This window comes from Ctenopharyngodon idella, chromosome 11, assembly GCF_019924925.1.
Source record: "Ctenopharyngodon idella isolate HZGC_01 chromosome 11, HZGC01, whole genome shotgun sequence".
Taxonomy (NCBI): Eukaryota; Metazoa; Chordata; class Actinopteri; order Cypriniformes; family Xenocyprididae; genus Ctenopharyngodon; species Ctenopharyngodon idella.
In genome coordinates this window covers 15,418,661-15,433,004 of record NC_067230.1, presented here as the reverse complement: position 1 = coordinate 15,433,004, position 14,344 = coordinate 15,418,661, and the positions used below count along the sequence as shown (strand labels likewise).

Below are 14,344 nucleotides of genomic sequence, written 5' to 3'. Positions count from 1 at the left end.
AGATAATGACAGCACTTTTAACAATAAAAAAGTTTGTTGGTTTGAACACAGTTTCACCGATGTCTTTAGGATGTTTGAGAATTCTAATATGATGTGACAGCATTATTAAAACATGGCATCCTCAAACACAGGCACGTGCACTGTGACGTCTGCACATCTGGAAGAAATTTAAGTTCACAGAGGAGTTTAGAATCATAAAAATAGATTAGAGATCTGCTGTAGTTTAAGCAATAACTGGCTAAAGTCACATAATATATTAAAGCGTTCAGTGCAGAGTAGTCTGGTCTAAAGGGTGTTACTGTGATCAATATAGACAGCCAAAAATTAATGCTGTTAATTCATTTGTTTACATGTTTCCATCACACATGGACCACAAAACCCACATTTGCATTTGTTTTGCATTGCACAGACTCACCTCCAGAGTACAAACCCTAAAACACGGACAATATGATGCTCACATAGATGCAAATAATAACAGTTCATTTGGATATATAACGTTACTTATGTTATTAAATTTATATCCTCACTGATAATGTGCCTAATAATATATTTATATTATTTATATCTGTTAGCTACATTTTTATTAGTAGCTTAACTGTAGTTGAACTTCTTTAAACTTTGAAACTCACGTTTCTCCAACACAGATCTTGACATATGATCTGGACATGAGACATCCAAGGCGGAAAGTCTATACAGCTGTTTGGGCTGTTGAGACTGTCCATCTCCTGTGAAGTGTGCCAAAGTAATAAATCTGAACTGCACTTAATGGAAGAACTCAGTTTTTTTAAGCCCTGCAGCGGCAGACGACTCTTAGTTATTCCATTCACACTGCAGTTGACCTGCCTGATCTTACTTCAGAGATCAAAATAAATTTTGACAAAGCAGAACCTATGTAACTCGGCATAAAAGCGTTTCCTGACGTAATGTACAGTAGATGACCAAACATACCCAATGCAAGAGTGTCGTCTCCCAGTCGAGCCACAATTAAAGAGTGAATTCCTCCTGAGGATTCGAGGATCCTTGTGCGTCATTTTAAAAAGTTTTGGAAACAACTTCTTGGTCTTTTACCAGCACTTAGTACAAAGAAACATCCTTAGAGTTTCAGTCTATCCTAAATCTCAACCACACGAGCAGACAGCTGAAACCATGTTCAGACAGGTAAATTTCGAAGGAGCCTGAGCAAAAGTCTGACACCTTAGTCCAAGACGTCTTGTCTCCATTTACAAAACTTCATCCTTAGGGTCTGCTGAACAAGAATGTGACGACTAGCTCATGTAGATCATCATCCAAAGCTGATAAATATCTTCTGCAACATGCCAGATAAGATTCATCAGAAACTCTATCTGCTCTCAAAAACTTGTTTCATAATGCAATCGTAAAACTCTTTATTTAACTTATTATGGGACTCCCTAGGGATGCAGTTTAGAGGTTCAAGGTCTCGCTAAGTTTCCATATGAATGTTTCTTTGGCTAAATGTTGGATGGGCGGGAGGAAGCAAGAGAAAAGAAAAGAAAGAGAGAGGGGGAGGTACAGAACACTGAGCCTGGAGGGTGGTGTGCGGTCACACGCTGCAGCATTTCATATACGTGTGTGTTGTGAATAGTCTGCGATGGGTGGCTCCTGTTTGCCCGCCAACATCATCAGAGTAAGATGTGAACACACTCACACAGCATGAAGCGATAACAACACACTCTTGCAGCGGGTGCTGTTCTGACATGCCTATGCTATTGTCTGCATACTTAATTTTCATTGCACACTCGCTTCTTCAGTTCAGCGAGAGAATGACCCGATCTAAACTTTTAGAACTTCGGCCTTGCAATGCATCCAATCAGACCTTAAAGGAACACTATACTTTTTTTGAAAATAGGCTCATTTTCCAAATCCCCTCGAGTTAAACAGTTTTTACCGTTTTCGAATCCATTCAGCCGATCTCCGGTTCTGGCGGTACCACTTTTAGCATAGCTTAGCATAGTTCATTGAATCTGATTAGACCGTTAGCATCTCACAAAAAAATGACCAAAGAGTTTCGATATTTTTCCTATTTAAAACTTGACTCTTCTGCAATGATATTACGCAGCGCCTGTGACCCCCTGCTTGCACAGGGAGCGTGCCTTGCAACCATGGAGACATTTGTGAGAGACGCTGCGTAATATCATTGCGCCTGCTGCAGCCATAAGCAGTAAAGTTCCTTGATCATTACGCCGGAATGAGAGTATAGTTCCTAGCCATATCGGCCTAGAAAATTGCAACTTCTCATTTTCCGTCGGTCTTAGTACACAATGTAACTACAGAAGAGTCAAGTTTTAAATAGGAAAAATATCTAAACTCTTTGGTCATTTTTGTGCGAGATGCTAACGGTCTAATCAGATTCAATGAACTATGCTAAGCTATGCTAAAAGTGGTACCGCCAGACCCGGAGATCGGCTGAATGGATTCGAAAACGGTAAAACTCAACTGTTTAACTCTAGCGGAGTTGGAAAATGAGCCTATTTTCAAAAAAAGTTGAGTGTTCCTTTAAGTTTGGTAGATCCGATCCGATCTGATCAGAACTTCAATTCAGTACTGTGTCCAAGCGTCCAATCATTCATTTTGCTACAATGTCAGTCCGGCGCCATGTCTGTCTCCGTACTGTTATAAATAAAAGAATAACAGACAAACAAGCGTAATCACAATAATTTATTTTTTGCAAAAATGTCAAAAGTGGTACCAAAAGTAATTCAAATGATGATGAGTTGCAGTCACAGTCCTCTCTGGCGGTAATAGTTTTTTATAGGGTACAGAGCAGAATGTAAGTTATTAATCCATGAAAATATGAATCCGGCTTCTCTCCGCGAAGGCGCGCACTCATTTCAAATGTCAATCCACTGAAACACGGCATGTCATAATCTGTGACGAAGCAGGTGAGAACCAATGAGCATTTGATATCAGTGCCGTAAACCATGTCGTACCGCTTCTCGAGGGTGGCGCTACTTTCAAATTTGAATCATAACGAGCGCGAGCTTTGACTGTGACGATCGCTGTTGCTGAGAATGAAGATGAAGATCGATGGATAAAGGGCTGAATTTGGATCTGTTCCTTACAAACATATGGATTCTAAAGATTTGGAGTACAGCGAACAAATAAAATGGATGTGATTTGTGAATTTATGTTGTATATCTTGTGATTGTATTGTCAGTCGCTGCATAGGAGAAAACGCCTTCTGTGTCGCACAGCAAACAAACTAAATATTACAAAATGGTTAAAAAATTACAGAAATTTTATTCATTTTAAGGTTTCAAAGTGTAGTCTTGTATAACATCCTCTGGGTAATCCTCTGAAACGACTTTTCAGGACAAGTCACGAACAGTTGCATTCAATAAATTTGACTAAAACGTGTATTGATATGACAATTGAATACAACAGATTTAAAACATTAATGCCACGATTTTAATATTAATACATGGGAATTCATACAAATTCACACTTGGATACGTAAATCATTTACATTTAAGTATTTTTACATTTTAGTGCAATAAATACGTCAATATTGTACGTTTTTGTGTGTATGAAAACGTAAGTAAATGTACGTGTGGTAGAACCACACTTTACGTAAAAATTCAAACGTGCTCTCATGAGATCATGTTGGTCAGTACTGTGTCCAATTGGAACTTTTTTGGCATTATGTATAACTGTAGTTTGCTGTTTGATCAGAATTTCAGTTCAGTACTGTTCATTTTGGTAGCATGCCCAAAAAACTTAAGTTTTAATGTTGTGTCTGTATGTCCAATCAGAACTTCATTTTGGTACTGTGTCCGATCAGTACTTCAGTCCAGAACCATGTGTGATCAGAAGTCAGTTCAAAATTGTGAATTTTATTTCGGTACTGCATCAGACCAGTGGTCAGATCGATGCAGGAATGGCACTGTGTCCAACTTTAGTTTGGTAACATGTCCGATTAGAACTTGTACTGTATCCAGGAGTCTGATTAAAACTGTTTTGGGGTACCACAAAAGTCCAGTACCATGTCTGATCAGAAGTCAGATTGAAATTGTGTCTGATCAGAACTTCAGTCCGGTTCTGTGATTCATCACTACTTTTAGTTTGGTTCCATATCATGTCCAATCAGTTTCTTACTACAGTATGCCTGATCTGGCAATCTGTTTTGTTAATACCACAGTTCTGTGTCATCAAGCATGCAGTGATTCCTGTAGGAACATGACTCTACTAAATCTGCCCACTCCACTGATCTGGAATTTTCAGATTTCCTCTTTCTCACAGAGACTGGAATGTACTGATTGTTTTGGAGGGTCTGCAATAAAGTAATATCACGCTAAATGATAACAGCATTTCCTTTGGCCCATATTTTATCATATAGTGAACCATCCATCCATCCATTTTCAAAGTGGTTTGTGCTATTTAGGGTCACGGGGATGCCTGAGACCACAGTGTCTCGGGCAGTAGGTGGGGGAAATACCCTGGATGGATGGTCCGATGAGCAAAAGTCATTCAAATCCTGATATCAGTTAATTACCTGAGTTCTGTCTTAAGAAAAAAATTCCTTTCCTTCTAACAACGGCTAGAATGAACAACATAAAAATGCAAAGCTGAAAATGAAGAAGAGCCATTCACAATTTTAAAGTAAGTTTTCTTCAGCTGGTCATGACCTTTAAGTGGAAAATAGCCTGACGTCAGAATCCAGAAAGAATTTGTGCACTCTGTTTCGGCAGATTGGGGCAACGGAAATGTTTACATGAAAGTCAGAGCCACTAACATTTGCACAGCTCACTCATTCCAACAGTCATTTTTAGAGGATGTCTCACATATGGATCCCAGTAAAAAAAAAAAAAAAACACAACAGATCAAACAAACCCTAGAAGAAAGAGATTGTTATGTTGTCTTTCAAAAAAGTCTCAGAGAAATGCTCTGGCCAGGAGTAATAGGGTGCGAGACACAGCACCTGGGGCAGAGAAGATCTAAACCTGAAACCAACAAAAGCCTCCTTTCAAAGCCTACATGCGGCTGCTCTGTTCAGAACTGTGTGTTCTGGCATATTTTATCGTTTAAACCCTGGTTAACCCATAGAAAATGGCTGACTCTTTAGTCTGGAGGACTCCGCGTGATGGTAGAGGATGGAGGATGCATATCAAAACAAACAATAATGTGACCATCAACATACAAAAACATTGTACCTGTAACAGAGACAGTCCCTGCAGAGGAAAGGCCAGGTGCTCTAATAAAACCAAACACTGCCAGTGCACAGTAGTCTGTATATATATGTGTATATATATATATATATATATATATATACAGGGTGCGATTTGTAGGGGGGGATGGGGGGGATTTCCCCCATTCTGGTCTATGTATCCCTGCCTCTGCTAAATCCCCGGTGGGGATAAAAAATATTACCCCCGGGTGATGCTACTCAACAAACCACCAACAGAGCATATAAAATACCAAAAATAAAAATATTTTTTAAAACATCGGCAAGTAAAACGCTGCGTTTATATAGGACTGTCCCTTTCGACCACAACAAACGGGACACTTTTCAGACGCGCATTCCAACTTCGCCTCAGCGCCAGGCACAAGTCAAACGAGCACGGAAAAGATAGGTGAGGACGAGGGAGCTTTACTTGAACAACAGTGAACTGCAGTCAGACGAGATGTTGTCGGGCTATGTCAGTAAAACTCAGAAAAATGAACATGACTGTCCAATCAGCCGTTATATTGTGCTCGCGGCGCGCACTCAAGAATTGCACGCGCAAATGTGGCGGCGCGTGCTGCACATTACTTTATTATAGCTTAAATAAAGCGCAAATGAGACTACGAGCATGCACCGTCGTTCTTCTGTTGTAAATTAAGTCATGAAATTACCAAACATACGTTTAAAGCTGCCTCAAAACTGTGCATGCATAGGCTATTTGTTGACATTGTTTCAAAGCAATTGTTATCCAATTTGTTGGTCTTAAAACGTCTTAAAATGCACATATCTACACCAAGGAAATCAAAAAAATTTTCGGGGAGCATGCACCCGTACCCCCCTAGACTAGTAAACTACATTTTGTGACCTCGGTAATTATGAAACCCTGTGTACGGCCCTGCTTCTATTTTATCTAATGAAATATGAGGTAAACGTGTATTTCTCCAAATGTGCGCACTTTGGGACTAAACATTTGTGTATGCCCTGTGATCAAAAATAAATAGGAGCAAACGCGATTGAATGTAGAGGTTCGTGTCTCGTTATTCTATTAAAAAAAAATCAATAACTACTGATTGATTTTGCATGATTTTGAGTTCCTATTAGAAATTAAGAATTATTAGTGTCATTGTAAATAGTGGTGCAAATATTGAAGCTATCTAATCTGTCTAATACTCAAGGTTAAATCAGAATATTTATCGTAAAAATGTTTCTGTAACAGGCAGCTGCCAAAAATTAGTATATAGCTCCACTGTGGTTTGTGATTTATTTTCAAAAGGGAAAAAAAGACCAAAAAAAAAAACCAAAACTTTTCAACACCCCCCCCATATTTGTGAAAAATCCCTATATATATATATATATATAGTCTTAGGTACGTCAGTATTTTCACCCCCAAAAAATGGTTTTAAGTCAGTTATTAATATATTTTGCTGTAGTGTGTCAGTAGGAAATATCAGTTCACATTCCCAAACATTCATTTTGCCATTAATTGTAATAATCCAGTGAGATTTTTGAATGCACAAGGAGTCTGACAACAGCCAGTGCTCCACACAGAGATCTGATCTCACCATCATCAAATCTGTCAGTGATTACATGAAGAAACAGATGAAACTGAGACAAACTAAATCCAGAAGAACTGTGGCAATGTCTCCAAGACACTTAAAGAAACTTTCCTGCAAAGCTACCTGAAAAACAATGCGCAAGTGTACCTGGACAAAAGCAAAGGGTGGTCACACCAAATATTGATTTGATTTATAGTAGTCAACATTTGAAGTGGATCAAAACCTTTCATCAAAGTTGTCCTAAAACCTTCTTCTTAGGACAACTTTGATGAACTTTTTTGATCCACTTCAAATGTTGACTACTGTAGTTAATTGATAAATAAAATCTATTTATGACAGTATTTTTGAAAGCATCCTCACTTTACAGCATTTTTACACAAGTGCCTAAAACTCTTCACAGTACTGTATCCTTGCAGGAAGGTTTCTTCAAGCGTCTTGGAGACATTGCCACAGTTCTTCTGGATTTAGTTTGCCTCAGTTTCACTTGTTTCTTCATGTAATCACTGACAGATTTGCATTCAAAAATCTCACTGGATTATTACAATTAATGGCAAAAATGAATGTTTGGAAATGTAAACTGATATTTCCTACTGACACACTACAACAAAATATATTAATAACTGTCTTAAAACCATTTTTTTGGGGGGGCCATGCCTGACATGCCTAAGACTTTTGCACAGTAGTGTGTATATATATGTATGTATACAGAACTGCCTTTTCTGTGTAAAAAGGGACAGATTGGGAAAGTAAATAAAATTGTCGACATTGAGAACAAAAACTTCCACATACTGCAACTCAAGCATAAATTAGATGAACTATAACCCTAATTTACCCTCTTCCATACTCTCAGGACAAAGCAAAAACATTCCAAATTTCCATCTCTACTGCTCAGTCTTTACCTTTTCACGTGTTCACAATCTTCTCTCTTTATTCCTTATACGTCCTTCTAAGTCATAGAGCTGGAGCCTATCCCAGTTTCCTAGGCCAGAGGCAGGGCTCTAGGCTCAGATGGCCAGTCCATCATAGGGCTCTCACACACACACAGGCAATTTTTGACTGTCTAATTCCCCTAACCTGCATGTCTTTGGACTGTGGGGGAAACTGGAGCACTGGGAGCAAACCCATGCTAACAGGGGGAGAACATGCAAACTCCACACAGAAAGGATTCCTGGCTCAGCCGGGACTCAAACCTTTTTGCTGTGTGGCAACAGTGCTAACCACTAAACCACCATGCCGCAATCTTTTGTTTTGAATCAGTGGTTCGGAATGTGTAGCAAACTGCCAAAGTCACGCCCCCCAGTGGTGAACCATTGAAATTTCGAAACATTTATGATATGAAACCTCATTTACTGAAATCACGTGACCTTGGCAGTTTGATACACGCTCCGAACCACTGATTTGAAACAAAATATTCCTAAAGCTTCGAAGCTTCATGAAGCAGTGTTTTGAAATCGCCCATCACTAAATATTGTTGAATAAAGTCGTTATTTAGTTTTCTCTTTGGTGCACAAAAAAAATTCTTGTCGCTTCATAACATTAAGGTTTGTGTTCTGAAGATGAACGAAGGTCTTACGGGTGTGGGACGACATGAGGGTGAGTAATTAATGACAGAAATTTCATTTTTGGGTGAACTAACCCTTTCATTTAATCATTTGACATGTATCCTATACATCACTTGACACTGGGGGCAGTCTTTGTCAAAAACATTATTTTAAAACTATTTTTACATAAAATGATAACTTTTCACTACATTGTGAAATATCTAATATTGTCATTCTGTTTAAGAAACATGTTTTTTTTTTTTTTAGTAATTTAAGATAAAAGATTACTGTTATGTGTGCAGCAATGTTTGTTTACACTGCAGTGCATTGTGGGAGAGCCTGTCAGAGCAAATATCCTGTATTTCTAATTAACTAGCCCATCCACTGTCCTGAAAAATATGAAAAGTAGTCATTGGTGAACTGAGAGAAAGATATATAGTTACCTAATACTTTCAAATTACTTCTGTAATAATTTAAAGGGTTAGTTCACCCAAAAATGAAAATAATGTCATTAATTACTCACCCTCATCTCGTTCCACACCCGTAAGACCTTCGTTCATCTTTAGAACACAAATTAAGATATTTTTGATAAAATCCGATGACTCGCTTCGAATCTTTTGTTTCGAATCAGTGGTTCGGAGCGTGTATCAAACTGCCAAAGTCACGTGAACTATTGAAGTTTCAAAATAGTTATGACATAACAAAGCCTCATTTACTGAAATCATGTGATTTTGGCGCTCCGAACCACTGATTCGAAACAAATGATTTGTAAAGATTCGAAGCTTCATGAAGCAGTGTTTTGAAATCGCCCATCACTAGATATTGTTGAATAAAGTTGCTATTTTGTTATTTTTTGCCGCACAAAAAGTATTAAGGTTGAACCACTGTAGTCACATGAACTGTTTTAAATATGTTTTTAGTAGCTTTATGGGCATTGAAAAAGGGAGTGTTATTGCTGTCTATGGAGGCCTCACTGAGCCATCAGATTTGATAAAAAATATCTTAATTTGTGTTCTGAAGATCAACAAAGGTCTTACGGGTGTGAAACGACATGAGGGTGAATAATAAATGACATAATTTTCATTTTTGGGTGAACTAACTCTTTAAATGTTTGTAACATCAAAAATAAAAGATAGACCTATGTGGTTGAAAATACTGTTTCTTCATACATATAAATGACAACCGTTAGTGTCAGCACAAACAAAAGCTCATTTTCAATAAATAAATAAATAAATAAAAGTCAACCTGGTTTCAGTAGCCCATCAGTGGTGTCACAGAGGAACAGTTCAGCTGTTTTTTTTTTTTTTTTATATAAAATAGTGAGATGGTGATCTCCAGAGATTATCCTGTCTTCCATCCTCATTATAATCACCTTCACCATCAGCTTCAAAACAGCTGGTGTTCAACACCATATCCGAACGCTGCCATCTGTACACTATATTAACTATCACACTATGATTTTACAGCAAATACAGCTCTCATATGCACAAACACAGCTGTTCTCACTAAATCTCACCAGCAGATGGGGCTCACGGAGACCTTCACTGACTTCAGCCTTGCTCAGTTCTGAAATCTACTGTAGTGAGCCGCCTACATAGACAGCATTGTAGGGCAGTGTTTCCCAACCCTGTTCCAACAGTACACATTTTGGATGTCTCCCATATCTGACCCATCTATTTCTGGTTTTGCAGTCTCAAATAATGAGTTGAATCAGTTGTGTTTGATTAGGATGAGCTCGAAAATGTGTGGTGTTGTTTTAAGGCATCATAGTCATGCTTCAGATGGAGAAGTAAGTCCCAAAATGTAGGCTGTAGCCTTATATGCCTTCTAAAGTACCAATTTTTTTCTTGAAATTTGAAGGTAGCATTGCACAGTGTATTGCAACAACCTCAATGAAAAGTTAATCCAAGATGGAGGATGGCGTTGTTTTTTGTTTATGTTGTTGGCTTAGCAACATGCTAATGTCAAACACTATTGGAATCATTTGTGTGTGGAGCAATATCTTTGTGCTGCACAAAGCTTCTGCCTATTTTATATCACTTCCTTGATTTTTAGGATACTGCTCACATTTCAGATGATGTTCCCCTGGTGGACAATAATATATAAGCTAATAAATCCGATAGATTTAGGACCTGTTCACGTTAAGATGAATGTTTGGTGCGAATGTTTAGTTTGAGTAAAAGTTTGTGTCTGTTTAGACCGACACAAACATTTGCATGCCATCAATGCAACGGAAAGGTGTTCTAATTTTTATCGCACTGTGAAAGAAAACTGGCCACGTGCCAAGAGCACTGCTGTTATATAAAACTTGGTGGTGCTCATGAATAGACTATTTTGTTAAGCGCAAGTGAATAGCAGAGGAAGAATCCCGAAACCTGTTCTCTTGTCTCTGTACTTGGGGTTGTTTAAGAAACACCACAGTGAATACAAAAATTAAGCTGTTTGAAAACATGTAAATACAGAAGCAGAAAGTTGCGGGTTAACCAGGGTATTTCTGCTTTTCAGTATTTGCCACATACTGTCAGAGACTGAATTTGCATTTTCAGTCAACCTGCATATGAAAAACCAACTTTTCATGCCGAATATTCATGTTGGTGTGAACAAGAACAGTGCCATATCTAGGAACTTGGGAGTGGGCTCTTTTAAGCAACAACTTAAAAAAACATACCCATACCCCTATAGCAAACACCCACAACACTTTAGCTTTGTGATGGTTTCATATTATTCAGAAAATGTAAAAGTCTAGTTTGTAACCCTGATTTAGGTCACAGACAAGCCTCCTGAGCCTTGACAGGATGTAACAAAGGACTTCTCCAGTCATATCCCACCTGAAAATGTTCTGTTCAAGGCCATCACCGTAGAAACATATTATTTTATCACTGCTCAGCATTCGATTCAGACAGTCTAACAATAAATACATGTGGTAAGAGCTAGTCACAGACACTCTTGCCTCGCATCTGCTAAAGAGACCTGTGAACATTTATATTTAGGTATTTATACTTTTTCTCACTTTGCTGTTTTCATGGTCTGTATTTTCTGTTGGGAAAGAAAAACTGATGATTTGTGCTTTAAAGAACAGGTGGACATTGCTTCTGTCATGGAGAAGTCCGGCTGGACCATTTGTTTTGTACCGTCAAGCCATCTGCTATCGTCGTGAGACACTGTGATTGTCCCATCCCCCTTCAGATAAAGCTGGATTTTGTCCCAATGTGTTTCTGATGACATAGTGACCCTAACCAAGCAAATGCTGTAAAAGCTTTTAACATCATTTCAATTAGCAGCCAGATATAAGAAGAAAAGCTACATCTCCAGCACTGGTGTAGGCCCTGTAGACATCATGTGACAACTTACATTACCGTTCCTAAAATACATCCTCATCATAAATCCTTTCTGGCCAACAACTAATCTGATAAATTCTAATGAAGAAAATAACAAGGAAGGTACAGACCCAGACCAAAAGAGCCTCGATGACTGGTAATAATTAAATCAAAAGGGTGCTCCAACTTAATTTACTCCATAGTGCCAGTGTATAATGTGAAACGTTTTTTAAAAAGCTGCCCTCTGGTGATATGGGAAAATAATGCACACGATGACAGCACAGTGATTATGGTAAACTATGCAAAAGTGGAAAGTGTTTGGTAAATTTGGGATGAAAACAGATATGGTTATGCTTTTTTTAAATTTTTTTTTATTTTTTTTTATGGTCCAACATTAATATACACTGCCCGGCTGGAAAAAAAAGTCGCTGTTTGGATTTTAATAGGAAAATACTTAAGAGTCTATGAATGGATCATTATTACAGTGATTATTGTGTTTCTAGCATGTTATATGTTTGGCAACGGTTCTTTTTACCCTAAAAGATGTAGTGTGTAGCTTTTCATTTCTTAAACAACCATGTATTAAGATATATCATGGCCATATTCCAGGATGTAAAGATTCATCAGGCTCAAATTGTGAAAGAATTGTTTGGAGGGAGCATGAAGAATCATGAATTGGCACTGACCTTAACCTCAGTGTAAGTTTTTGGGATGTGCTGGAGGAGACTTTACAGAGTGCATTGTCAATACAAGAACTTGATGCACCTCTTGATGGAAATGTGATGTGATGTTATTTCCATCAAAATGTGAATTAATTTTTTGGTCAAGATCTCGTATTGACAATGCAAGAGGTGAGCACTCTGTAAAGTCTCCTCCAGCACATCCCAAAGACTTTCAATGAAATTAAGGTCTGGACTCAGAGGTGCCAATTCATGTGTGAAAAAGATTCTTCAGGCTCTCTGAACCATTCTTTCACAAATTTAACCCTGGTGAATCTTGACATTGTCATCTTGGAATATGGTCATGATGTGTGTTCCTACATGAAGAAATAAAAAGCTACACACTCCATGTTTAAGGATTAAAAGAACCGTTGCCAAACATATAACATGCTAGAAACTTAAGAGCCATTCCCACCTATTAAAAATGGCCAAATGATGAATTCTGTTAAATTGGTTCTGGCAGAAAAAAACTGTGATATAAGCTTTAAATGCTCAAGCTGGTGGTTGGAACACAATAGCTGGTTTGTTACTAGTCCAAAGTGGTCTATCAGCCCTAACCAAGATCGTCTTCCACACTCACAAATTACTATCTTTATCTAGCTAGACATGTAAAACCAGCTCATCATAAGCTGGTTTTGGCTCTGGTTCTGATTTCATACAAATTTTTAATACTACTACTTGAACCTAGACATTATATTTTTGAAAGAAAGTAGGGGTCCGTTTACCGATGTGAAATTTGATCAATCAATCAATCAATCAAATCCATCCATCCATCCATCCATCCATCCATCCATCCATCCATCCATCCATCCCTCAATCAATCAATCAATCATTCAATCCATCCATCCCTCAATCAATTAATCCATCAATCAATCAATCAATCAGTCAGTCAGTCAGTCAGTCAATCAATCGATCAATAAATTATTATTGGTTGAAATAACTGTTTTTTTTTTTAAACTAATTTTAATGTTTCAGTTGATGAAGTCAATGCACTCCTGTCTTGAAAGAAGAAAACAAACTGGATCTGAGAGAGAAGTGATCATCCCAGATGCACAACAACAAACACAAGTACAAATAAATCAAAGTCTCTAGTTTGAGAAACAGGCCTATCTCTAGTGCTCAGCTGACAGCTTCACTGAACAGCAGATGCATCTGCTATAGGCCAAAAGAAGACTCTGGATTGCTGTTGGTTGTTTAGGCATGTCTGACATTGGAAAATAAAAAAAAAAATTGTAGAGTGAACAAAAGAACGTAAAGATTGGGAAGTAATTGATTAGTATGGATGGTGGATTAATCATGTTTAATGTGTTGAGGTGTGTGAAGAGCATTGGCTCTTTATCTGCGGTGGCTCGCGCTCTGAGTCTGTGGTGGGCTCTGTCATAATGTCTGCTGGTGGCGTGCCTGATGGTGCTATGTGTGCTGTGGGTGCTAATGGGTTTTGATCCTCCTCTCTCTGTTCGTGAAGGGGGATCCACACTAATGTAATACCCACTCTACATAATCATGGAACATCCCACAAGGGCCGTCTCCCTATACAGAGGCAGATGTCGTCATAGGGACTAGATCTCGACACATCTGTGTGTGATCCTCGAGGGACTGATCCCCTTGGGAGAGGAGGATCTGAACTGCTGATAGAGCCATTGGTTAAGGTCAGATCTTCTGTCAAGCTGGGTTTGAATAAAGAAGGAAATAAGTGTTGGATCTATTTGCAAACAGTTTTCTTTAATCACAATAAATTCAGGATTACACTTCTTAGGCTCTTAGGAAACAAAACACGATACACAGAACCACCAAAATAGTGACGAGATCTGACAAAGACTGAACCAAATACAGGGCTATAAATACACAGTGACACTCTGGGGACTAAACAAGATGATTACAGGTGTAACACATCAGGGGACAAAATCAAAAACCATGGCAACCGATGAACAAAGACAAAGGAAACTTGAACTGGGAAGAGTGTAAAACTAACTCAAACTCAAACCCAGAACAGGCATAACATTACTATCCCCATAGAGGATGTAGGATGTTG

At 38.3% G+C, this 14,344-nt stretch overlaps 2 protein-coding genes across 4 annotated transcripts in view; both read right to left on the bottom strand.

Annotated features, from left to right (window-relative positions):
- Positions 1-14,344, bottom strand: part of ranbp3a (RAN binding protein 3a) — a 386,526-nt gene that overhangs the window by 94,666 nt on the left and 277,516 nt on the right. The window lies entirely within an intron of this gene.
- pde4cb (phosphodiesterase 4C, cAMP-specific b) overlaps positions 1-14,344 on the bottom strand; it is a 78,071-nt gene that overhangs the window by 36,842 nt on the left and 26,885 nt on the right. Inside the window, exon 1 of one of the 3 annotated variants that reach the window (XM_051912662.1) lies at positions 949-1,239. The exons of the other annotated variants lie outside the window; for them this stretch is intronic. Coding sequence (XP_051768622.1) covers positions 949-1,031 — 83 coding nt within the window. The 5' untranslated portion in view covers positions 1,032-1,239. Of the gene's footprint in view, positions 1-948; positions 1,240-14,344 lie in introns of those variants that run through there. 3 annotated transcript variants of the gene reach the window in all.